We start from the raw sequence: 27,289 nt of genomic DNA on the forward strand, positions 1-27,289 counted from the left end.
TCTATCAAGTTAGTGAGACACGACCTCCCCTTCACAAAACCATGCTGCCTCTCACCAACACACCCATTTGCTTCCAAATGGGGGTAGATCCTGTCTCGAAGAATTCTCTCCAGTAATTTCCCTACCACTGTCATAAGGCTCACCGGCCTGTAGTTCCCTGGATTATCCTTGCTACCCTTCTTAAACAAAGGAACAACATTGGCTATTCTCCAGTCCTCCGGGACATCACCTGAAGACAGTGAGGATCCAAAGATTTCTGTCAAGGCCAGCAATTTCCTCTCTAGCCTCCTTCAGTCAGCTTGAGTGAGGCAGGGGCCTTGTGGTGCTGGCAGGTTTCCCCAGAGTTCAGGGAACGATAAACCGCACACGTTGCCTTAAAGTTACAAAGCAAGGCAGCCCTGTACATCCAGGATGTCCTGGAGTTAGAGTGCGATGATGAGGATAGAGAGGAAGTGAGGGGGAACCCCGGCGGAGAAGTGCAAGGGCCCCTGAGCTCGGTGTCAGGGCAGGGGATTGCAGATCAGAGCTCACCCCACATTTGCAATGTAGTGTGTTCGTCCTGCCAAGATAATCGCCAGTCATTCCAGCAATGAAGCTCGGAGTAGGGAAGAGTGGGTAAGCACAGTGCACATTATCTGAATGGAGATTTCCATAGTCTGTATGTGGTGAATGTATTCACCATAATGTATGCATGATACTATAACCTGTAACCTGTGACCTGGAAGTGGTGATATGAACTGCTTCCAGGTACTGTACTGTAACGCCAGTATGGCTCCGCCTCTGGCTCCACCCACACCAGGGCAAAATATAAGCCGGCCTCTTGTGGGTGGCATTCATCTGTACTACTGTACTACTGACTCTGGCTAGGCAAGTTCATGACTAATAAAGCCTACTGTTCACTCGCTCTCTCTGCTTCTCGGTGAATTGAAGGTATATCAATGTGCCAGAGCACAAAACCCCTCTGGTATATCCACCAAATCTCCACGTAACTCACGCTGGACACCCAGTATCTGCCGCCTTCCAGACAACTCGGGCAGCACGGTAGCATAGTGGTTAGCGCAATTGCTTCACAACTCCAGGGTCTCAAGTTCGATTCCCGGCTTGGGTCACTGTCTGTGTGGAGTCTGCACATTCTCCCAGTGTGTGCGTGGGTTTCCTCTGGGTGCTCTGGTTTCCTCCCACAGTCCAAAGATGTGCAGGTTAGGTGGATTGGCCATGCTAAATTGCCCTTAGTGTCCAAAATTGCCCTTAGTGTTGGGTGGGGTTGCTGGGTTATGGGGATAGAGTGGAGGTGTGGGCTTGGGTAGGGTGCTCTTTCCAAGAGCCGGTGCAGACTCGATGGGCCGAATGGCCTCCTTCTGCACTATAAATTGTATGATCTATGAACTCCAGAGGGTCATCAACGAACTGGGATCCAGTTCACCCCGAACACTCCTCCACACTCTCCGGCAACTTCACGTGCAATTGTGAAGTGCCTTCACCAGATTATGCTTCCCCTTGTTTCACTGCGCTAATCCCTGCTGAGGTGCAGGAAGAGGATGTGACACTGCACACTCCGAGACTTCCTCTTCCTCCTCGGAGGCTGTGTGGGTTCCTCGGGGCTGACAGTGTCAGCATACAATGGTTCACATGCTCAGGATACACAGAAGTAAGAGAGTTAACTGGTCCTTCATAGCCTTGATGGAGTGTGCAAGGACACAAGATTCAACACCATTAGCACTATTTAGATTGGATTCAACAGCGCTATTTGGATTATTAGATATGCCTCCTTATAACCATTAGGCCACTTATTAGAAACTCACAAGGTTTCCAAGAGGAAGTTTCCTGGCCTTTGAACACAAAAACCACACATGTATTATTAATGTAACCATGCCAGGTTTCAATGACCAAAGAACAATACAGCACAGGAACAGGCTCTTCGGCCCTCCAAGCCTGTACTGGTCATGATACCAACCTTTGCCAAAACCCTCAGCACTTCCTTATGCCTTATCCCTCAATACCCATCCTATCCATGTGTTTATCAACTTGCCTTTTAAATGCCGTTAATGTATCTGCTTCCACAACCTCCCCTGGCAGCACATTCCAGGCACTTACCACCCTCTGCGTAAAAAACCTGCCTCGCACATCTCCTCTAAACTTTGCCCCACGGACCTTAAACCTATGCCCCCTGGTGACTGACCCCTCCACCCTGGGAAAGACAGCCTGCCCATCTGGATAATGCTCCTTGCAATCTCATCTGCTGCAGGCTTTCCTCCAATTTTGCCTCTGCCAATTGAACAGCTCCATTCCATGGAGGAGAGCAGCAAGAACCCCCTTCTCCAGCAGCATGGGAACTGCCAGATTGGGCAGGCCACCTGCAGTCATATCTCTCTCCTGGCCACTGTGGACTCGCTTCTCCTGAGATTATGTTTATTCTCAGGTAATGTCATTTCAACATGCGTCCAATGTGAGCATTGCATAATCTGCACAGTGATTGGCAGCCAATTTGCTCAAGTCTACAGCCATCACTTCCTTCTCATGAGCCGTCTACGGAGGGAAAAATATTAGAACGAATCAGCTGCTTAATATCAGATCTTAACATTATGAAGGTGATCAGAATTGATGTCATGTGAGTTCCCTGCCAAAACACTTAATTTTAAGCCTCTCCAGAATTTCAAATATTATTCAAGTTAATAATATTTACTTCAGACAATGCCTGAGAACCTTGCAGAAATCAAAAGCTTTCTTATGGCTTTCAACTGCAGTCAATTGCAGGGGCTGCTGGCTCTATCCCATGACAGGTGACCCTTTAAATTAATGGCCATGATCTTCTTCCAGGTTATGGCCTGTAAATTCAGCCACCGGACAATCCACCTTCCACTTCTGATTGGGTGGGGATAGCAATTTAGTAACCTTGTAGTCTGAAAACCTGCCATGCAAGCATCAATTGGATGATTGCCATATTGTCTGATGTACTACAATGGCAGGGGGACGAGTCAGCAATCCCCCCATTTTGTGGATCAAACCCATCCCACTGAATCATGCCATAATATTCAGCCTTTTCATTCATAAATGTCCAATCACCTTCTCTCGCACCATTCACTCAGCAAACGATCATGACACTTTTATCATGGGGTGGGGTGGGTGGGGCAGTGGACCTGGGTAGAGTGCTCTTTCGGGGGTGTGGTAGTCACCACTGATGTATATACTGTTTATATATGTGTTTTACGGTAAGGCCCCTGTACAACAGGTACGGGGGTAGATCCATGCCTGCTGGCTCCGCCCAGTAGGCGGAGTATAAATATGTGTGCTCTCCGTACAGCAGCCATTTCGTCCGCTGCTGTAGGAGGCCACACATCTCAGTGTAATAAAGCCTCGATTACATCCTACTCTTGTCTTCTCGTAATTGATAGTGCATCAGGGGGGTCGGTGCAAACTCGATGGGCCAAATGGCGTGCTTCTGCACTGTGGGGATTCTCTGATTCAATGATTCTATGACAATCCAATCATACCTACCTTGATGACTAAGAGTTGTGTATCAGGATTGTTGATGGGTGATTGTACATATTCCCTGCAGTTATGGCTAATGATTCTAGTAAAATATTTGCAGCAAGAGGTACAGATAAGACCAAAAGGTCTACAATGATTTTTATTGAACTATAGGCATTTTGAAGTCTTGATTTTAGCACCTTGATATATCTGGTGGAACTCTGTATCACAACCCAGAGTGAGTGAACATAGAACATAGAACGATACAGCGCAGTACAGGCCCTTCGGCCCTCAATGTTGCACCGACATGGAAAAAATCTAAAGGCCATCTAACCTACACTATGCCCTTATCATCCATATGCTTATCCAATAAATTTTTTAATGCCCTCAATGTTGGCAAGTTCACTACTGTTGCAGGTAGGGCATTCCACGGCCTCACCACTCTTTGCGTAAAAAACCCACCTCTGACCTCTGTCCTATATCTATTACCTCTCAATTTAAGGCTATGTCCCCTCGTGCTAGCCACCTCCATCCGCGGGAGAAGGCTCTCGCTGTCCACCCTATCTAACCCTCTGATCATTTTGTAAAAATGAGTGGTTGGTTCTTTGCTGTGTTTTAATGAAAGAACAAACTTGTATTTAATTCATGCCTTTCAAAAGGTCTGCTTGTTCCAAAGCGGAATACAACCAATGAAGTCTAGTACCCAATTCTTTTTTTTTCCAATAAAGGGGCAATTTAGCGCGGCCAATCCACCTACCCTGCACTTCTTTGGGATGTGGGGGTGAAACCCACGCAGACATGGGGAGAATGTGCAAACCCCACATGGACAGTGATCCAGGGTCGGGATTGAACCCGGGTCCCTTAATGCCGTGAGGCAGCAGTGCACTGTAGCAATTCTATTATCTGCCTCATGTCATGTGATCATGGAGCCACTGGAGACTGTGTGTATCATTCACATCAGGCTGAAACATACTGTCCTGCGTCTACCAAGAGACTGCAGGTTAATGTTTGACCAGTTTTGTGCCTGCAAGCTGTGTAGAGAATGTATTGTACTTCAGTAGGACATGATCTCAACTCTATCCAATGGGACAACATGGAACTGGAATCTGGAGGAGATAGGATGTTTTGGTGACCAATGAACATAGCGAAAGGACAGCATCCCAATTAAAAGGTGCCCCAGTGGAACCATTGCTTGGTGCAATCAGGAACAAAAGAGACATATTCTTCCCCAGTAAATAGGGAATGTAACTTATTCCTCTCACCAAGAGGGCATAGTTGGAGGTAGCTGAGGAGTTGAGCCGCAGGGTCATTATACCTTAGTCTTGGATGCAGTGCAGGAAACAGTTTAATGACTTAATCTGGTTAGGAAAAGCAGTATTTACTTACATCCCAGTGATTTTAAACGCTGCCTCCACCCCTTTCCAACTCCGCTCTGTCAAGCATCATCATTTGTCCATTTATCCATCCATCATTGTCACTCACCCGAGTCTTAATGCAATGCGATGTATCTTTATTCTCACCATCACCAAGTGCACTGCAACCAATGGGTGAATACCTGACCATCACTCACTTGCAGGCTGGTTTTCTTGCCCCTTGTAGGACAAGACAGCGCAAAATATAAGGAAAAGGGTCTGGGCCTGAGGTTTGCCACCACAATTAGTCCAGCTCACAGATGTAGAATAGGATGGCTCGAAGATAAAAAGCAGATCCACATCTCTCTCAATCAGAGAGAGAGGTAGGAGCTCAAAGGTGGCTGGTGACAGAATTACAAATATCTCTGACACATATGTTGGATTTTATTTCATGAATAACTGATTGATGAGAAGGCGAGGTATGGAAACAGTTAATACTTTGCCACAACTAATTCATATTATTTTCTCTTGTCTTCTGGAAGCATTAAGTATACAGCAAATGTCACTGGATAAAAATGAGGATGATTGCTCACAGGACTAATTTCTTTCTGAGGATTCACTGTCACTGGTGGAAATATCCACAGTTCAGTGTGTCACGTTAGACAGCGAGTTGCATTTTCACCTGTTGACTCGCAGTTCGTTCACAAGTGAGCACAAGCAGACACTGATATCAGGATAGGGTCTGTGTTAATAATCCTCTCCAGCTCTATACAGCTGGATATAGATGCTGAAATCCAGGGCTTGTCATTGAGAAGGAGAATATTAGAGTGGCATCAACAACTTAGCCGGGTACGGACAGGCATGCAAAGCACACTCTCTGCAATAGATGATGGAGAAGTGCAACCCTATTACTGGATGATTGGTGGTGCAAGTAATTATGAGAATGTAGTAGAGAGTGTGGCTTCCTCCTTCGAAATTCAAACACAGCTCTCAAATGAGTTCATGCATCCCATTAGCCTAGCTGTGCAAGAGATGTCTATGTCCTTAGACAGACCAATAGATACCATATCCATGGTATTCCAATGTATCATCAATGTCCACCACGATGATCTGCAGCAGAATGGCAGAAGTGATGTGATAGGGATGATGGAAAAAGCGCACATGGAAGTTGAAATTCCATTCAAAGCATTTCCACTTCTCATTTATTTCCCACCTCCCCCTCACTCGGCCTACTACCTTGACTGCACAATTATCGTTGTTACTACATGAAATGAAATGAAAAATGAAAATTGCTTATTGTCACGAGTAGGTTTCAATGAAGTTACATAACAACAACAATCATTTATATAGCACATTTAACATAGTTTCACAGGAATATTATCAGGCAAAATTTAATACTGAACCACACAAAGAGATACTAGAGCAGATGATCAAAAGTCTAGAAAAATAAATTGGTTTTAGGAGCATCTGAAAGAGGAGAGTTAAATAGTGTTGGAGATGCTTGGAGGGAGGTGCAGTACTTGGGGACTAGACAGCTGAAAAAAACAGCCTCAGTACTGGGGCGAAAATAAATCAGGGATGCACGAGAGGCTTGCATTTGAGTAGCACAGAGTGTTAGGAACATTATATATTTGGAGGAAGTTACAGAAATAAGAGCAATAAGAAAAAAATCAGGCTTTATTCATCACAAGAAAGTATACTTCAGGGAGTAGATACATTGAGACAAAAAAAAATCAAAGTTCTTTCAGTGCCACAGTTCAGTCTGGCAGATGCGCAGTGCTTGGGTCGCTAGGTAACTCACCTCCAGACATCCAAAGCCTGTCCACCATCTACAAGGCACAAGTCAGGAGTAATGGAATACTCTCCACTTGCCTGAATGAATACAGCTCCACCAACACTCAAGAAGCTCAGCAACATTCAGGACAAAACAGTTCACTTGATTGGTACCCCTTCCATGAACGAGGGGCTGGTTTAGCACAGTGGGCTAAACAGCTGGCTTGTAATGCAGAACAAGGCCAGCAGCGCGGGTTCAATTCCTTGAACCGGCCTCCCCGAACAGGCGCCGGAATGTGGCGGCGACGAGGAGCTTTTCACAGTAACTTCATTGAAGCCTACTTGTGACAATAAGCGATTATTATTATTATTCACTTCCTCCACCACCGACGCACAGTGGCAACTATGTACACCATCACAAGACACACTGCAGGAACTCACTCACAACCACTACCATCTGGAAGGACAAAAGCAACCCACTTGATTGGCACCCTTTCCACAAACATTCAATCCCTCCATCACTAACAAACAATGGCAGCCGGGTGTACTCCTTGGGTAGCACCTTCCAAACCCACGCCACTACCACCCAGAAAGACAAGAGCAGCAGATACCTGGGAACCCCACAACCTAGATGTTCCTCTCCAAGTCCTCACCATCCTGACTTGGGAATATATCTCTGTTCCTTCACTGTCACTGGGGCAAAATCCTGGAAGTCCCTCCCTAACAGCACAGTGGGTGTACCTACACATCAGGGACTGCAGCGGCTCAAAGAGGTAGCTCACCACCAGCTTCTGAAGGGCAACTAGAGATGAGCAATAAATGCTGGTGTAGCCACCGATGCCATAAATGAATTTTAAAATATATTTTCAAAGCGCTTGAGTTGACTTTTGTGTGAAAAATTCCATCAGGCATGAAGTAGCTCCCTCCCAACTGAGTCAATCCAAGATCTGACTAATTTTCATGGTTAGACTTTATTTCCATAATGATGCTGAGGTGCGAGTGCTGAAGCAGCATTCAGCGGCAACTCCCTCATCCACAGTGAGGGAGGGCTGGATAATCCGACTGATCATCTGAGAAGCCAAGGCAAAAGTTAAGAGTTAAAACGGGGAAGAATACAAACTAGTTCATAAAATCTTATAAAACGAAACTCATGCTTTTCTGTGTGCTGCCTGTAGCAGCCTCTTTAAGGAGTACTGGTTAAGCTGTGCAAGGGCTAGATTGGCTCACCCCCACAACATTTCACACCTACTCTCCACAGCACACAGAGAAGCAACACTGAAGAAGATTACATTTTAGCGAAGATTCAAGATAACCTGAAGTTGATGGGAATAAGAAAATATACCGTCAGGTTTATCCCTCCCAGGTTTAGCTTTCCAGAAATCCAACATTTAAAAGGGTACTCCGGAGTATAAACAAAAATGATTAGATGTTGGTTAGACACATTTTTTGGGTGTGGAGATTGTGCCCACACCCATTCAGATCAGGTTAGACAACAGGCAAATTTCACGTAATGTTGCTCTATTTATTTATTCATAGATTTCATAGAATTTACAGTGCAGAAGGAGGCCATTCGGCCCATCGAGTCTGCACCGGACCTTGGAATGAGCACCCTACCCAAGCCCATACCTCCACCCTATCCCCATAACCCAGTAACCCCACCTAACACTAAGGGCAATTTGGGCCCTGAGGGCAATTTAGCCCGGCCAATTCACCTAACCTCCACATCTTTGGACTGTGGGAGGAAACCGGAGAACCCGGAGGAAACCCACGCACACACGGGGAGAACGTGCAGACTCCACACAGACAGTGACCCAGCCGGGAATCGAACCTGGGACCCTGGAGCTGTGAAGAATTTGTGCTAACCACTATGCTACCGTGCTGCCCTTTATCTTGGTGAACCACAAGCCTTTCCCTTATATCGATCAAATGACCACACAATCAGTTAGTTAGTTCAAAAGATGGTTTATTTACATACACAAGAGGTATCTCAACATGCAAATACAATATCTACTATGATATTAAACTACACTTATTAGCTACAATAACCGATACTTAACTTCAGGGCGACCGGCACTGTGCAAATGGATAAGGCCTTTATCTGTATTTCACTTGGCAGTTTCGAAGAAAGCAGCTCTGTCTCTGCTGGGCTCATCCATCAGATAGCGATCGATGGTCTTGAACTTAGCTGGCTGTTCCTGCTGCAATTGGGTTGGCACAGGCTGGATCCAAAAGAGACAGAACATATGGCTATGCTTTCTTTTATCCCCCTGGGATTTTGCGCTCTTTGGGGCGGTCCTTAACCTTGGACCCAGTAGTTCAACAGGGCTCTGATAACTCTCTTCGATTTCAACCAATAAAGGGGCAGGTGTCTTGGTAGCTGGGCGGGTCCTTAGCGGTCATTGACCTTGGCAGTTGTGCTTTCTGAGTAAGGGGAGTGGCGCCGATTAGTCTGTGGCTGTACCGGTTGCTTGATTGGTGTTCTATTGTCCTGGGAAAATGGGCCATTAAAATGCAAACGAGCGGAGGTTTCGGTCAGGTCTGGTTACCTGTGTTTTAGATACACATAGGCTGTGTATCTGCATGAGTCCTGGGTTGGACATAATTCCCATGCTCCTTTGCAGCTGGCCATCTTAGATGGCTACAGTAGCCACCTCATCTGAATGATTGTCGCATTGACCTGAATACTGCTGTGCTGCTTTCTACCCCTGAATGCTGCTGAGGCCCCTGTATACAGCGGGGGGAGGGGGGGGGGGGGGGGGCACTTGTGTGCAGATCCAATGGTGCAGGCCACCTGTTCTTCTTAAGGCAGGTTATATCTTAAAGGGAGACTGCACAAAAACATTGCTCCAATATAAATTATTTCAAAGTAAACACCAGCGCAGACAAGAGTCATCCATAGTGATGAATGTGGCACTGCAGACATCAGTGATGTAAATGGGCAGGAACAGAGATGCTGTGGATGCACAGGAGGTCGGAAGACCCCCAAGGACCTCAGAAGAGTGTGGGAGGTGGCCAGGAAGGTTAACTGCTGGAATCTGGACCCAAGGACCTGATAACAGTGCCACAAGAATTCTAATGATATCACATCAGTGGTAAATGTCAGTGACACACAGTAATCAGCTCCACTTATACAATCACCAACATCCCCCACACCCCACCACCACTGTCATCTTCCCTTTTGGTCAAGTTGACAATGCCTGTGAAGCAGAGTCACCAGGGTGGATTGAAGGAGTTTGTACAACAGTCAGGCAGGGTCAGAAACACAGTAAAGTTTGAAGTTGCCAATCATCTTCTCAACTTAACTGAGTGACTTCCCAATTGTTCCTACACTTCGCTATGACTGAGTTACACTTGCTGGTCTCTGTCTGTACCAAGTCTGCACACTAACATCCAAGGCCCACAAGGCATTCATCAAAGCGCTTCCTAAGGTAAAGGCCCTTTTGGTTCACTGCCCACAACGTTGTTGTTTGGTAGTATCAATCCACTGGGTCTAGGTCTGTCCTGCCAGAGAATCCAGACTCCTGTTCACAGTCTCCATTGCTACCTCGGAATATGGCGTGCTTAAATGCTGTTTCTGTAACCCCACAGTTTGGGAACCATTGCTGTCTAAATTCTGACATATGGAAAGATCTGAAGAATACTTGTTCCTTTAAGATATCTTTCAACACCTTCCATCACTTGTGTTATTTTCTTCATTTCATGTTTCAGTTCTTTGGACATGCTGTTTTTTATTATAACACTCAGTCAGGAGATTAATAAAATCTGTCTTTAATGCTGTGCTTTTTTTCTTTGTGACAGGAATGTTATCGAGGGACTGGATTGTGTTGTGGAGTAATTATATTGTTCTTTGCTTCAAGAAAATTGTCATTAAAAAAGGAAAAGACTAAAGTGAATTGGAATATACTGAAACCATCCTAGGAATATTGAATAGAATTGTTGAAAGTTAAAAAAATCGCAGGTATTATAAATATATATTTTGATTGCTAATAATTTCACCTCCAGTATTTCCCATTTGCTCTTTTTACTAAATGTATTTGTATCCTAAATATTGGTACAACTCCCTTCCGTTGGGAGAACAGCGTGTAACCTACAGACATCAGCAAAATATTTTAGCACTGATAAGAGTTATCTTGCTGAGGAACTTCGTGATCAGAAAATGTATTTTGCTCCTGGCATAATAATTGAATCCATTGTTAATCCAGATAAATCATGAGAGGTAATAGTTGGCAAAATACATTTCTAGATACCAGGGTCCAATACTCCATGGTGTTGCTGCCACCCCTTCTCAGATCTCTCAATTAGTGTAAGTTCTGTGCTTGTAAACTTCCTTCATAATGAGCACTAGCTCAGCCGTTAGACCAGAAAATGAGGCAGGAGGTGCCATTGCATCCTTACCTTGTCCATTTATTTGCTTGTGCCTGCAGTAGGCACCAGCCTTCCATGGTTTTACTCATTAATGGACTCCAGGAAATATCTAGACAAAGCAAATTGGGCAGTGACTCAGCAGTATGGGTGTTCACCTTTTTTCTTCTTCCTTACACCCAGAGAATAATAACTTCTCATATATACCGGAGCGATCTAACGGAACGGTTTCTAAATGTCATTTGTGGTGGATTTTGCTGAGAGTTTCACCCCGACTCTGTCAGCGAGTCCCCCCCCCCCCCCTCCCCCCTATCTAACCACTCTTAGTCACTTTTTTGGGCCCTATGGAGTTTCGCCTTGGTCAAGCCCACACTTAGAATTATTTACATCACTGGGGGCTGAAGAGCGGCAAGATCGGGCCACCATTTTGAAAGGGTTTGCTTGTACCCCCACCCATGGGCTATGTCACTCCCTACACACATGGGCATTATCCCACACCCTCTCAAGTGATAACACCCTGCTATGGGGTTGCTGAGGGCCGCTTTTCAGGCTCTCCCATGACCTCTTTCACCCCCCCCCCCTGCCAGAACCCCCACCCTTCAACCCCCAAGCTTCCGGAGGCCCCTTATACTCACCATGCAACCCCCACACTTCATAACCCTCCCCCCACCCTCCTTTCACGGGCATGGCCTCCCTCAAGCCCTGACCCTTGGCAGTGCCATCCTGGAAGTGTTCATGCTGGCTTTGCAGTGCCACCTGGGCAGTGCTATGCTGGCAGTACCAAAGTGCTGTGTTTCAGGGGAGGGCCAAAGGGCCACCCTACCTGTCCCTGACCACCCAGGAGCCTCCAATGGCCCAGGTGACCCCCTGGGTGCCGTTTCACCTGGTTCACTTTTGTGTGGACCAGTACTCAATGGCGGCCGGCTGAGGACTCCCTGGGGAGGCCGGTTGCTGCCAGGAGCTGATAGATTGCAGGTCAGCACTCCTAAGCGGGCTTTAAACCTGCTTAGGCGTGCAAGGTTTGGTTCTGCCATTTGGCCTCCCCCGGCATCTATTGGCCACGTTGCACTCCCGTTCGGGCACAACGCGGCCGGTAGATCGCGCCCACCAACTTCCTTAATGTATAGAGAGTGAAGTATAATACCAAACACAATAGAAATGCCAGCCTCTTGTGGTCGTGTAACAAAAATTGAGATTTATGTCTTGAGACCCTTAGAATTCTCAATGGACTGTCTATTAACTGTTGTTTCACTAGATAAACCAATAATACATTTCTCAAAAATGTGTCTTGCAAATTACTGGTTAATTGTACTCTATCCAATCTTGTTATATTAAACACGGCTTTCAATGAAGAGTACTGAAATTTAAAATGTCATTAAAAGTATAGTCAGCAAATGTCATGAAGTCAGAAATCTGGTCCCAGTTGCAGAGGAAGGGAGTCAATCCCTACAAGAATTGAATCAGTTTTTTTTCTAATAATCCTTAATTTCATCACACTATTCTTTGTCAGTGTTTGGCCATAAATATTTTCGAATAGTTGTTCAAATTAAAAGTGTCCAGGTTCATTCACTCTACATACTATATTTCAACCTGCAACTGATATCTTCTGAAATACAGGCAGCACGGTAGCACACGGGCAGCACGGTACCATTGTGGACAGCACAATTGCTTCACAGCTCCAGGGTCCCAGGTTCGATTCCGGCTTGGGTCACTGTCTGTGCGGAGTCTGCACATCCTCCCCATGTGTGCGTGGGTTTCCTCCGGGTGCTCCGGTTTCCTCCCACAGTCCAAAGATGTGCTGGTTAGGTGGATTGGCCATGATAAATTGCCCTTAGTGTACAAAATTGCCCTTAGTGTTGGGTGGGGTTACTGGGTTATGGGGATAGGTTTTGACCTTGGGTAGCGTGCTCTTTCCAGGAGCCGGTGCAGACTTGATGGGCCAAATGGCCTCCTTCTGCACTGTAAATTCTATGATAATGATTACTTCCCCTCCGCTTATAACCAAAGCAGTTGTGAGAAAACTACCTCAGCTGAAAGAATTGTGTGAATACAATATGAACTTTGGGCTAGATATAATGCTCCCTGCTGATGGCTTTGAAGTGGGGGAGAGGGGGAGGTGCTGTAAAATCCAGCCCTTATATTCTGGAATAATTTTTCACAACTAACTGAAAGCCTACATCATTCAACATGAGATTTACACCAAAATGATTGTTCCAAAGTAAAGCCAGGTGGTTGGTCTGGCGATAGTAAAATGAAAATATCACCTACTATCGTCCAATTTTGCCAGGGGTTCTTGATGCCATCACTCAGTCAAACGTCAAGGCCAGTCACTCTCATCTCACTTCTTCATTTCAGCCCTTTCATCCATGTTTGGATTAAGGCTGTAATGATGTCAGGAGATGGGTGGCCCCAGCAGAACCCAAACTGATCGCTATTAATGAACTATCAGTGAGCTGAAACTTTAATTCTGTTTCTCTCTAATGATGTTGCGGGGCCTGCTGAATATTTCCAGTATTTTTTGCTTTGTTTTCAGATTTCCAATGGAACAATGCCCAACTTTACTTATAGAATCATAGAATTTACAGTGCAGAAGGAGGCCATTCGGCCCATCGAGTCTGCACCGGCCCTTGGAAAGAGCACCCCAACTAAGCCCACACCACCACCCCATCCCATAACCCAGTAAGCCCACCTTTTTTGGACACTAAGGGCAATTTATCATGGCCAATCCACCTAACCTGCATATCTTTGGACTGTGGGAGGAAACCGGAGCACCCGGAGGAAACCCGCGCAGACATGGGAAGAATATGCAGACTCCGCACAGACAGTGACCCAAGCCGGGAATTGAACCTGGGAACCTGGAGCTGTGAAGCAACTGTGCTAACCACAGTGCTACCCAGATTGTCTATACAATTGTTGGTGTCCCAGAATATGTTGTTGATAGTGGTTCAATTAGAGGAAACTCTTGCTGCATTTGCAAAACCATCTTTGATGTGTGCACAGCTATGCAGTCAACCTTAAACCTGTAGAAACTCCAGCAAATTCTGCAGCAAAGGCCTTCCCGGCAGATGATTTGAGGACTGACAAAGCTCTGGCATGGAGGCTGTACTCTGGCCCTGAAATTTTTTCCTATTAAAATGGTGAGGGTTGTCGCTTCAAGACTTCAAACAATTGGAGTTAGAATACAGACAGGTGTTACTCAATGTTTTCAAGAACTGGTTAGTACCATCTGGTCTGCTTTCCAACTAACCAGTGGCCAGGCATAATGTATGCTATCTCTTAGAACGAGGACAAGTGTGTTTCTTCCCATTAGCCTTCTCCAATATCTATGAATGTGGAAGAAAGTATCCAGTTTAAGAATATCATTCCAGTAGCACCTGGTTGTTGTCTGAACCATGGGCTCAACTCATAATTACCTGGCTAATCAGCTATCCAGCCACCTGGCTTTGGACAGTGAACATATTTGGGCTTATGGAAAGTGCGTTTATATTCAGAATGACGTATTGACTAAGCATTGAAGAAGTAATACTATCTGTTGACAAAGTTGCCTTTGTTCTCAAATAAAGTGTGCATAGGGATAGGGCATGAGTCCTGCTTTAAGTCTCTTGAGGAAATCCAACCAGTTTATAAAATATATAACCCTTTCAAAATAATGTACATTTCACACCTATAAGATATCAACAAGCTTAATGTAGCAGTGGGCACTCAATCAGTTAGTAAATATCACCAACTATAGTCCAAAAGGAAGCAATGGCACAAAAGTTTATTGCCATAGTTATTTTAATTGCTTCTGCCAATGTAGTTCCTTGGATAAATTTGAACTAGTCATAACTCCACCAAGGCCGGGCTTCATATAAAACTCCTGTTTATTTGAACAGCGAGAAGAACTGCTGCTGTGTGTGCAGTGCTTACATCACAGCCCAGGGTCCATCAGAATCGCCGGTCTGAGCCTGGACTTAGGGTTTGAAACTCCCGCTGAATGTTTCCTGTTGGGATAGCCTCCGTCTGCTCAACAGGGGAATTTGTACTCCACGAACACTATGACGATCCCCCGTGTCCTTTGTAGCCATCATAACATCCCTCCCCACTAAAGTCAGTTTCACACCCGGTGCTTCCATGGCAAAGAGACCTCTTCCACCTCTCACTCAGCCTTCAGTCCATAGCAGGGGGAGCCGGATCTGGAGGTGTGGAATGCATTGGTGATCTTTGTTTCTGCAGGGAGCAGCCAAAGGATCATTGATGTGGGTTCTTCTTTGACATTGGCTATCGGGGGACTACCCGATTCCTTGGCCTCCATGTCAGAAGCAGAGTCCTCACATTTGGGGAGATGGGCATGGGGTCTGCTACTGGCGGCAGCCTTGCACCAGTGATGGCCACCACTGGAATTGGAGCAGAGGCTTCAACGGAGTCAGGCTCCCTGCTTCTGAGGTGGTCTAGGTGCTTCCTCAGAACTCTGGCTTGGACTTTTACCTTGTAGGATACTGGCCCCGTTTTCTCCAGTGTAACTCCAAGGACCCAACTGGAGCCATCTCCAAAATTCTTTTAAAAAAAAATATTTTTATTGAAATTTTAACAAATTTTTTCAAAGTTTATAAAAACCAAACAATAACCCCCCCCCCCCCACAAAAATATAAACTAAACCCCCTCACCTACCCTATCCCACTCCCAACAGCTAACAGTGATCACAGTACATTATAAATGACCACTATCTAAGGTAAAATCCGTCGACAGACCTTCTTGCTGTGTACTTGACCTTTTTGAGGTGCAAAATCTCCAGCAATTCACTCAGCCATAGCGTGGTGCTTGGCGGTGTGGTCGACCTCCAGCCCAAGAGCATCTGCCTCCTTACCACAAGCGAGGCAAAGGCCAGAACGCCTGCCCCGGCCCCTATCCGGAGCTCTAGCACATCCAAAACCCCAAAAGCTACTACCAGTGGGCAAGGCTCCAACCCAATGTTCCGGACTGCCATCGTAGTATCAAAAAATGACCTCCAGGAGCCCACCAGCTTTGAGCACAAGAACATGTGCACGTGGTGTACCAGTCCCCTTGCATCTCCGAAATTCAGTACATGGACTGTGTCACCAGTCTTAAACACCTTATGTCATCGTGATTTCCTTTTTGATTTTCCTGTTGGGACTCCACCCTCCCTGCCAAGTTTGGAAATAACAAGCTTTACCTGGTGCCAATGTATTCTCTATAGATGTGGCTGGCTGCTTCTTCATGCTGTTATGAAGGTCTGCACTGCTTGCTTTGCCAATCCGTTGGACAACAGGTGACATGGCACCGTCCTAATGTGTGTGATGCCATTCTATTTATGAAGGGCTGGAAACTCCCACTAGTGAAGGCCATGCCATTGTCAGAGACTAAGACCTCTGGTATGCAGTGTGTGCTGAAACTTTGTCGAAGTTTCTCAATGGTGGTATAGAAATCGTAGAGGCCATGCTATGTACCTCCATTCATTTGGAATGCGCATCCACCAAGATCAGGAACGTAGACCCAAAGCAAGGCCCGGCAAAGTCTACATGCACACGCATCCATAGCCTACCTGGGCACTCCACTGGGTGTTATGGAGTTTCTGGTTTTCCTGCCATAGGTTATGTTGTTTAACCTGGTGTGTGATGTCCGTGTTGAGCCGGGCTGCCAAATGTAGCTCCTGGTGAGCATCTTCATTTTGGAAACCCCCGGGTAGCCATTGTGCAATTCCATTAGATTGGGTATCGCCCCTGGGTGGGGAACAACTACCCAGGATCACCTTTTTAAAAACAGAAGCTAGTGGAATGGCTGCTGTGGGGATCCGAGGAGGTGAGTGGTCATCTTAAATCCCGGACAGTGAGCCCATGGGCACTGGGTCGCTGTTCCAGTGCTCATGGGGGATACGCCATTGGTGGGGAGGTCTCAGCACCCATGGGTCCAATAGGCCACCGCATGGATGTGTACATATAATGGGGGCAAATCCAGCTCTGCCTATCTGTCCCATCGGCCACTCACAATTCCCATTGACTGTAGTAGCCTCTGACCGCACAGCTGAAGGCTATTGTTAATAGGAAATTGGCAATCGCAGTACAGCGAGCACTTCACAGCTCCCAATTGGATGCCCGTGGGTAGGGGTGCCATATTGCAGGTGGGAGTTATTGCCTACAATCCCAATCAGACTGTGAGGCCTGGACACTGTGCCTGAACACTGGAGGACTCAACACCACAGATGCAGCGGCCGATATCCGAACACCCAGGGGCTGGGCCTCAGCACTGGGGACATTCCCACAACCAGAGGGTGGGTGTGTTCACCGGTGAGGGAACCAGTGCCCAGTCCAGGTAATGTTACAAACAGGTGTCTGGGGTACAGGGTCTGGGGTATGCAGGCAGGCAGGCAGGGAAGGTTGGATGGCACCGAGTGATGGCATAGAATGTGGGGGGCGTTGGGTAGGAGGGGAGCCATGGGAGACTGGAGGGTCCCGGGGTGGAATCCTTCGCTGGTTGTCAAGTCTCTAACCCTCACCAATTCCTTACAGATATTACATAAGATCAATGTTATCTTGGAACTCCCGGAGACTGCCCTCGCGGTGCTGGTGGCAGTCCTGATGATCAGACGTGGGAGAAGGCAGTGACAGCAGCTTTAACAGAGGCTCAAGGTGGCAGCCCATGTGCAAGGCCCCATATTCTGAGGACCCGGTCGCCCATCAGGCCAAGGAGGGGCCTAGAGGGGGAGACTGGTGAAGGCCCGGGGTGTACAGGCGTTGCTGGTCTTTCAAGCAGCTGACGGGACAGCGTGCGCCACAGGAGGCTCTGCCTCAACAAGGGGACATGTAACACCTGTGCCATGTCCTTGCGGACTTGGCACTACATGGAGGAGGATTCCTGCTCCCGGTAGCCATCAAGGTCACCACAGCCATGATCTTTTACGCCTCAGGCTCGAGCAGGGAGTTGTGTGGCATTTCATAAGCTACAGCCCACAAGTGAATTTGTGACATAATGGATGCTCTGTTTGCCAGGGTAGCCACTTATATAAACTTTGACCTGGACCAAGCCCAACAGGATGCCTGGGCAGCAGGCTTCTCCGCCATCACCAGTCTGCCCCAGGTCCAGGGAGTAATGGCTGGAATGCAGTGGGGCGTCAGGGACTGTCCTTCATAAACACAAAGGGGTTTCCACTCCCTGATCGTTCAACCTATGCATGACCACCACCTCCAGATCATGCATGTGTGTGCACACTTCCGTGGGAGTGTGCATGACAGCTACATCCTGGTGCTGTCGGAGATTCCCGGCCTCTTCAATGACCACCCCAGGATGGCCGGTTGGCTCTTGGTTGAAATGTCCGCTTAGGACTTAGCTACTGACACTAGTACGGAGGCCGGTGACCAATGCGGAGACCATTGTCATTGAGCGGTGCACCAAACTGCTTGATTAGATTTAGACTTATGGTCACGTGTACCGAGGTACAGTGAAAAGTGTAGTTCTGCGTACAATCCAGGCAGATCATTCCGTACATGAAAAACATAGGACATAATATAAATACACAATATAAATACACCGACATAGACATTGGGTAAAGCATACGGTATCTAGTGCTACAACAGTAGAGAAGATGCGTAGAGAGATCAGTTCATTCCATATGCGGGTCATTCAGGAGTCTGGTAACAGCGCAGAAGAAACTGTTTTTCAATCTGTTAGTGCGTGTTCTCAGACTTTTGTATCTCCTGCCCGATGGAAGAGGTTGGAAGAGAGAATAGCCCAGGTGGGAGGGGTCTTTTGTGGGAGGTGTAGGCAGAGGGAGGTGTAGGCAGAGTCAATGGATAGGAGGTGGGTTCGCGGGATGGACTGGGCTATGTTCACAACTCTCTAGTTTCTTACGGGGAGCGGGGTTAGCGGGGAGCTGGCAGGCAGCAAATCCCTCAGGACAATAATTTGCGGCCTAAGTTGCCCAATTCATGTTTGGTACTGTTGACAGTCTTGCCGGGTCGACCATCGGGAAGCTCACCACAGTTCCCACTTGCTACCACACTTAGAAACCTCTCTATTAAATCGCGCCCTATGTCTTAATATGCCAAGAGCACTTTGATTCCTGTCATATTTTTGTCTGTATCACAGCCAGTGTACTTCAAGAGATGAAACATTTTGAAGTGATTTGTCATAACAAGATGCCATGTAAATCAAAACTAAACCTCGTATTAAACGACACACAAGTAAATCCGAACATTCAGTTTATTTGATAGGATATTTTCCTGCCAAATATTAGAAAAACCCAAACAATTGAAAAAGTGTTTTAAACCTTGTAAATGTGTATAACACAAAGTACTATAGTGTAAATTATAAGCTCAAAAATTCTTAAGTACATAGTAATGCAAAACAGCAAGGCTTTCAATTTCATTTCAACCAGTTCCACATCAGTTGTAAGATGTATCAAAATTATCTTTGTTGCTCTATAAATGCACAACCTGTTCAATCGCCGTAAGTTGATCATGTCATTTTAAAATGTAATATTTTATAGATATACATAGTAGAAAATCCTCCTAATACAATGTATATTAAAAAATAAATGTAGTAACAAATAATGGAACCCCATAGTACATAACTTTTTAATTACAGGCCTATTCTTCCTACCATATTCTATGAGTTATACATAAGGCAAAAAAACCGCTTTCTAGAACTGAATCTGATAAATCATTCCTTCCAAATTAAAAATTATGTATAGTTTACATTAAACATATGCAATACAATAATAATGTGCTTAAATTCCATTTCTATGCTGAATATAATTTTTAATTTGAACTGTGAGGTCAGAATATTTGCTGTAATGGTATAAAAATAATTAACTTTATAAGTTGTAAGAAATCACTTTAAATTAAATTAGCCCCTTTACTAGCATACACTGAAAACCTCAATTTACTTTAAGTGGTACGAAATTTTGTTTGAAACATTTTATTTATTATATAACAATATTGTATTAAATTAAATATAGACTCTGAAATGAAAGTTTGATCACCGCATAAAAAGTAAGGATTCTATTGTCCTAATTCAACTGAGTGCTATTTTATACAATGTGCTTAAATTCCATTTCTATGCAAAAATTCCATTTTATACAAAATCTTTCCAAAGGTAGGTAAATATTTATGCTGGTTAAGGGGTTAAGTAAAAATGATTTTCACCCAAAATGGTGCTAAACTGATTACTAACAACTGATTTGTGATAATAGCTAAAACTCTGAAAATACATTGTATTACTACCAATGACTTCTCTTTACAAGATGAATAATAATATCTGCTATAAAAGAATAAATGCTATGACTTTGTGTGAGATAAACTTTGTACACAAACCTGAAATTATATAAGGCCCATGAAACCAATAAAATATAATTATACCAAATAACACAAGAGCATATGAAATGCATGTGTAAAAACAAAACATAATTAGCATTCAGAATATTCAATGGCCTGTGATTAAAAATTAAGCCACATTAGCTTTATCAGATATCTACTCTTTTCCCCCCAAAGAGCCTCTTTAAGCAAAGCAGCCAATTACGCACAAGACATTTTTTGCTAGTTTAGTGCAGGCCAAGTACTATTCTAACATTAGTGGGTGTTGCCAAAAGTAGTCACAGCAATATACAAGTGTAAATTTGTATACAAGTGTAAATGTATTACAGCATTGTTTGAAAAAATAGTCTGGTCAGGTTGTATTGTGCAAGTATTGTTTGTTTTGGGATCTCTCGATAAATTGAATGCACATTAAAAACAGAAAAAAAGTCATTTGCCAGCATTTTTATAAGCAAAATGCTTCTGATATTACATTAGGTAAAATCATGCAAGTAACTTAAAACTGAAAGACTACTATGTACAATTTCATGTAAAATTTTCTAATACATTTATTTGCCGTGGCAATACTGAGAATATGATAGCGTCAATAGCATTTCTTTTTTTACACCTTATTATGTCACATCGGTACATTCAAATGGTCATTGGAAAATGGAAAATGAAAGATGAAAAGATATATCATCCAGATAATGACATATAGTCTCATTAAATATTCTTTGAATTTATGACCCTGTTAAATGAGATGAAACTTTCGGTATTGTTTTGTTTGCTGAGATACAAGTTAAACATTCAAGTCCTATAGGTGATGCAGAGAAAATCACCAGACTGATCCCTCGGACCAGATTATAATGAGAAAAGACTGGATACACTTCATAGGGAACTGAAAGAATGACTTGTAGAAGTAAGTAAAATATTAAATGACGCAGGAAAGGATGCAAGATCAAACTGGTGAAATTAAAATTTTGAATTGATATCCGGAATAAGAGGATTTCTCCATAGGGTGGTGGTTGCAAAAACTGAAGTAGTTGAATGTTGAGAGTTTTTTTTCTAGAGAGATGATCTAAAATGAGCTGAATGACCTTTTGTCATGCATCCATCTTGCAATGTATTTTTGATAAAATTCAAATTTTAAGGTACAAAAGATCCCACTATGAGATTGAATTACAAAATATGGGCAAAGAGAACAGTACATCAAAATCTGTAAGGCACAGAATCACACGTGGCAACTTCAGAGTAAAACATCTATTCTGATTAATGTTCACAGGGGTGTACAGCAGTTATTGTGCTGGTGACAGCTTTAACAAGTTGAGAGTGGGACTTCTTGCCCTCAGGGAAAGGAAGCTCCGCTTTCAACTGTTGCAGGCAATCTGATTGGCCAGCAGCTGAGTAATCCCACAGCACCAGGACTCAGTACTGGCCACTGCTTGGGCGACAAGCAGCCCAGAGAAAATCCAAGGATCCTTGACTTACAGGTTAGACTGGGGTTTATGGTTGAGGAGGGATTGGGAACCTCAGGTGGAACAGCAGTAGAAGATCCGATTCAGGAGTCCAGTGAGGAAGCACAATGTACAGGAGGGTTGCAATCTTGCAGGGGTCACCAATGGGAATAGAGCATCCCGAAAGGAGGAAACACTCCCATTCCTTCCCACCTTTAAACCCAAGGTTGTGGAAGGGTGAGTTTGTCTTCTTCATTCTGCTTCCACAACCATACACCTTATTGCAGAAGGCCCTTAACTGGTCATTAATTGGGTGGTTAAGGCCCTCAATAGGTCTAAGGGTTGGCCGGCTGGCCAATATCTCACCCACCCACAGTATTATGGGGGACAGTTTGGGAGTGGCCGGGAAGAAGGTGGGTTACTCATCTGTCCTTTGTTACGTGACCCCACAAATAGGCTGGGGGCATAAATTCACCCGTATGTCATTTACTAACACATAATTTAATTGTGTTAGTTGTTCATGTGGGTAGGTTTATCATTACAACTGATTGTTGAAGCATTGCACTTATCCCATCTAATCATGTAATGTGACAGAATTCTAAATGCTCAATAATTCTGAACTTCAAATTCAAAAATATTCCAGTGTTAATTTTGAAATCTGCTTTCATTTCAGACGTCATCTTGGTCTCATAATCCTTGCCTCATAAATCATTATCTTGCACTTGGGAATTCAATAAGCCTTTTGGTCATGCTCCTAACTGAACAGTGGGGTCTAGTCAATAAGAACTAAACTGACCTTAGAAATGTTAAGGTTAAATGAGTGAGGTTTACTCCTTCATGCAGACTCTCACGGGTTTTATTTGTTTCATTCAAATGCTGACAGCATTAAGTTAGGCATGAGGCTGATAATGTAACCCGAGAATTACATCATTGTAAGGAAGCAGTTTGTAGTCACAATTTTTTTTATTGTTGCTTGAATTGTTTTTAACCTTTTTATAACTTTACTATTTTTTCACAAAGTTAAATTCAAATTCACGACTGGTCTTGGACATGGTTTACTTTTCTGTTGGGTTGCAATAACTGCAAGCAGACAAATGTTTGCAATATGATCTTCAAACAGGTTGTCCGGTAATTCCAAGAGGTGATAGGATCAACTTAATCGAATTCTGAATGTACTTATTTCCATTGGATTCAGATTTATATCTCTAGTATTATTGTGATCTTGTGTTGTATGCATCAAAGTCAAAGTTGATGGAGTTAGGTACTTAATTTTTAATTCTCTAAAGAGATTGTGCACAGGAATCTGCAAAAGAAAAAGTTTGAAAGTCAGTTGATTGAGTATAGTCCAAGATATATATATTGCAGATATTACATTTTTAGCACAGTTGTTGCCGGAGCAGGAATTTGCCATTTTTCGGCCAAGTGTGAACTCCGGCAGGAAAAGCAGAGTGTTGTCCGCCAGCCACACTGCCGTCTTCTCCCGCCATATTTTCAAACACTTTACTAAAAAGAAACCAGGAGGTGGGTCCTACGATGTCACACCCGCCCTGTCAGCAACAATAGCTCTCAAAAGATCGGGGTGACATTTAAAAAAAAACAACAGGCATAGAATCCCCCCATTCCACCTCCCAGGGAACCCCTCCCCCCCCCCCCCCCACCCCTGGACACAGGTCACCCCTGATAACTCCCCACAGACCTCTCCAAAGGAAGACTCCTTCCAGCAGTGTCCCCTGACAGGATACTGCCCAGGTATAAACACCGCACCCCTCCTCACCCACCCCCACCGTCAGGCTGTACTTACCTGTGCACCCCCCCCCCCCCCCCCCCCCCCCCCCGCAGGGACCATCTTTCAGGTCACTGTTTTGCAAAACCTGTTATATAGGGAAGCAGGGTAGCATGGTGGTTAGCATAAATGCTTCACAGCTCCAGGGTCCCAGGTTCGATTCCCGGCTGGGTCACTGTCTGTGTGGAGTCTGCACGTCCTCCCCCTGTGTGCGTGGGTTTCCTCCGGGTGCTCCGGTTTCCTCCCACAGTCCAAAGATGTGCGGGTTAGGTGGATTGGCCATGCTAAATTGCCCGTAGTGTCCTAATAAAAGTAAGGTTAAGTGGGGGGGGGGTTGTTGGGTTATGGGTATAGGGTGGATACGTGGGTTTGAGTAGGGTGATCATGGCTCGGCACAACATTGAGGGCCGAAGGGCCTGTTCTGTGCTGTACTGTTCTATGTTCTATATAGCCTGCCGAAGTGGGAGTTAGGGGGAATCCCTATGTGGTGGGAAAGATACAACAGAAGTTAATATATGCTAATGAGGTTCCCAACCTTACATGGTGGGATCCCTATTACGTCATTGGCAGGGAGCAGGGACAATTGAGTGGGGAAATTCAGCTGCCGTGAAAACCGTTTTGGGACTTTCCTCAATTCTCTGCCCCTACCGCCATTCCTGCCCGCCAAACACAGGTTGAAAAATCCACTCCAATATGAATTATTTTCAATAGTTACATATTCTATTTCTTTAATCTGTGGAGGATAATATTCAAAATTTCTCTTACACATTGGCAGTAAGTTTCAATAACTAATCTAAGCTTTCTATATCTAGAAACATAACAGTTGTAATCCTGTCCTGATAACAGGAATACAGATGCTACCTACAGAACCACTTACCTTGCCTTGAGTGGTAGAACAAAATAATCCAGTCATTTGGTTTAAAAATCGACAATCAAAACCCCTTCTGTGGATGATCAGGGCTGCTTCATCTGATGGAGTTCCTTCATCCTGAAATGGCATATCACTTTTTATTAGGCCCAATTTATAGCTTTTTTAATGTGTTACAATGAATAGAATATTTTATGTGCAGTAACATTTTCAGTTAAATAAATTAACAAAATTTCGAATGCTGTCACAGCTATCGTTGTTTATTTATTTAAATTAGTTGAACTTCCACATACAAATTAATAGGTTACTATGTAAACCTAAGAGATCAAGTTAGAGACCACTGAGACATTGCTTACTTAAAATGTTTCTAGTCATGAATGAGCAGTGGCCTATTCTGTTTATATATTGTTCGCTAATCCAACAGATTTTGCTCTTGGATGATATTTTCATTTTTTTGACAGGAGATAGCATTGAATACCAAGTTTCTTTAATTGTCCTTGAAGCTCCTTGGAAAATACGACAATTAAAACAAAACGGTTATCCTTCCAAGTGCTTGAAACAACAACTTAATTACATGGAGGTCACGCTTCTACCCAAGGAATAGTGGCAAGTTGTTGCACTTTGCTACTGCTGCTCACACATAGGCATGTGTCAAATCATTATAATACTGATTAATATATAACCAGTGTCACCAATAAGGCTTAACTGTTCAAAACTTTGGCCAGGAATTTCTATTCCCGCCAATGGTGGGCATCGTTGTGGTTGGGACAAGAAGGTTGCGAGTCCGTTGTCTTTATTTTTATAAATTGAGAATACCCAATTCATTTTTTCCAATGAAGGGGCAATTTAGTGTGGCCAATCCACCTACACAGCACATCTTTGGGTTGTGGGGGTGAGATCCACGCAATCACGGGGAGAATGTGCAAACTCCACACGGACAGTGACCTAGGGTCAGGATTGAACCTGGGACCTCAGTGTCGTGAGGCAGCATTGCTAACCACTGCACCACCATGCTGCATCTATGAGTCTGTTGTCTAATCCCATCCTTTAGAATAAGAGGTTAAAGAGTTAATTAACTAAGGAATTGGGCTGTGAAATATAAACATCCAGGGTAAGGACTACTTGATTAGTTCAATTCGGACTTAGCTTAGAACTCATAGAACTCCTCCAGTGCAGAAGGAGGCCATTTGGCCCATCGAGTCTGCACCAACCCTCTGAAAGAGCACCCTACCTAGGTCCTCTCTCCCACCCTATCCCCAAACCCCACCTAACCTGCACACCTTATTTACTGATAAGGTTTATGGATGGAAAGAAAGTGGAGTTAAGGCTACAATCAGATCAGCCACGAGTTTTTAATGACTGAGAAGGCTCAATAGGCATATTTATATTGTTAATTTATATTGTACCAACTGTTTTTATCTTGAGTATGTTTAATAAATCTCCTATCTGTGCAAAACCAGTAATCCCCAGTCTCACTGAGGCTTTTCATTTTAAACTTGTGTATTACAATTTGAAGGCCTCGCCTTCTCAACTTTGCCCCTCTCCTGAGGTGTGGTGATCATCAGGTTACATCACCAGTCAGCTCTCTCTCTCAAAGGGGGAAGCAGCCTATGGTCAACCGGGACTATGACAACTTTACAGTTCTGTTCATTATTCAATGCAAATAAACTCTTCCATTATTTCTCAGTGTTTTATAAGACAGTTCTCCTTCCTTTCTTACCCTTAAATCTTTTTTCAACACAAAATATTTTTTTATTCAGTGAGTAAATCCCATAACTTAGAGTAGGGCTTCCCAAATGTTGGTTTGTGAACTTGGATCGAGCTTTGACAGTTGCAAGGCCCATTTAATGCTTGTTTTTTTTCTTGGTGGGCATGGTTTTCCAAGGCCTGATTGCTAATGCACAAGAAGCTGGTGAATTGGTTGGTGTTTGTTCTTTTTTGAGAAACCCTGGGCTGGATTCTCCGTTTCTGAGGCTATGTCCCCACGCCGGCGTGGGAACAGTGGTGTTTTACACTAGGCAAAATGGCATAAAACGGCCACTGATCCTCGATTTGGCAGGGGGCTAGCATGCCAGCAGCGTAGAGCACCTGGCTCTAGCTACCGATATGGCCTGGAGAATTGCCGGGTCCATGGCCGCGCATGCGCACGCCTGCAGCAGCCACGGCGTGCTACATGGCGGAGGCCAGTCCTCGAAATAGTGCTCCCCTTTTGGCTGGCTCGCGCTCCCTGGACCACCCCCCCCACAGTGCCCTCAGCCCCTGATAAAAGGTCCCCCCTGTCCGTGGATTGGACCTCCCCCGACTGTGGCGGCGCTAGACTGAGTCCGCAGCCACCACGCCAAGTTCCCGACAGGTGAGACCATGGGAGACCCACACCATCGGGAACTCGGCCGGTCGGGGGCGGAGCATCAAGGGTGGGCCTCAGGCAATGTCCTGAGGCCATCAGTATACCACTTTGGAGGAGGCAGTGCATTGTGAAAGCGGCGCCGCCCCCGATTCAGGTCGGGAAATTTGATTCTCCGGCCAATTGCCGAATGCGATTCCAGCCTTGGCGACCGGAGAATTCAGCCCCCTGCTTTTACAATTCCTCCCATGTTGAAACCCTGTTCCTCCACCCCTCTGGTCAAGAATAAAAGCCTCCCCTCAACAACAGAAACCTCCCCACCCATGCTCAATAAATCTCATACCCCCCAAAGTTTTACTTTTTAAAAAAAAAAAATTTTTATTGGAATTTTTTACAGAAAATATAAAAATATAACAAGTAATAATATGCAACAAACTGCCCCATAACACCCGCAACTCCCCCCAAACCGTAACATCACATGTATCCCACCCACCCCCACCCACCCCAACAAGAGAACTTAACCATAAATTAAAATTAAATAAATCAAATTTAAATAAAATAAACAAACATAGTTTATGTTTCGCCGGGCTACTAGGGA

At 44.7% G+C, this 27,289-nt stretch overlaps 1 protein-coding gene across 2 annotated transcripts in view; it reads right to left on the reverse strand.

Moving 5' to 3' along the window:
* Nucleotides 1–20,497: 20,497 nt before the first annotated feature.
* Nucleotides 20,498–27,289, reverse strand: part of man2a1 (mannosidase, alpha, class 2A, member 1) — a 245,702-nt gene continuing 238,910 nt past the window's right edge. For both annotated transcript variants that reach the window (XM_038805125.1, XM_038805126.1), the window contains exons 21-22: nt 24,357–24,467; nt 20,498–22,999 (exon numbers count right to left, since the gene is read on the reverse strand). In XM_038805125.1, the coding sequence (XP_038661053.1) occupies nt 22,847–22,999; nt 24,357–24,467 (264 nt within the window). In that variant the 3' untranslated portion in view covers nt 20,498–22,846. The remainder of the gene's footprint in view (nt 23,000–24,356; nt 24,468–27,289) is intronic.

Source organism: Scyliorhinus canicula, chromosome 8, assembly GCF_902713615.1.
Source record: "Scyliorhinus canicula chromosome 8, sScyCan1.1, whole genome shotgun sequence".
Lineage (NCBI taxonomy): Eukaryota > Metazoa > Chordata > Chondrichthyes > Carcharhiniformes > Scyliorhinidae > Scyliorhinus > Scyliorhinus canicula.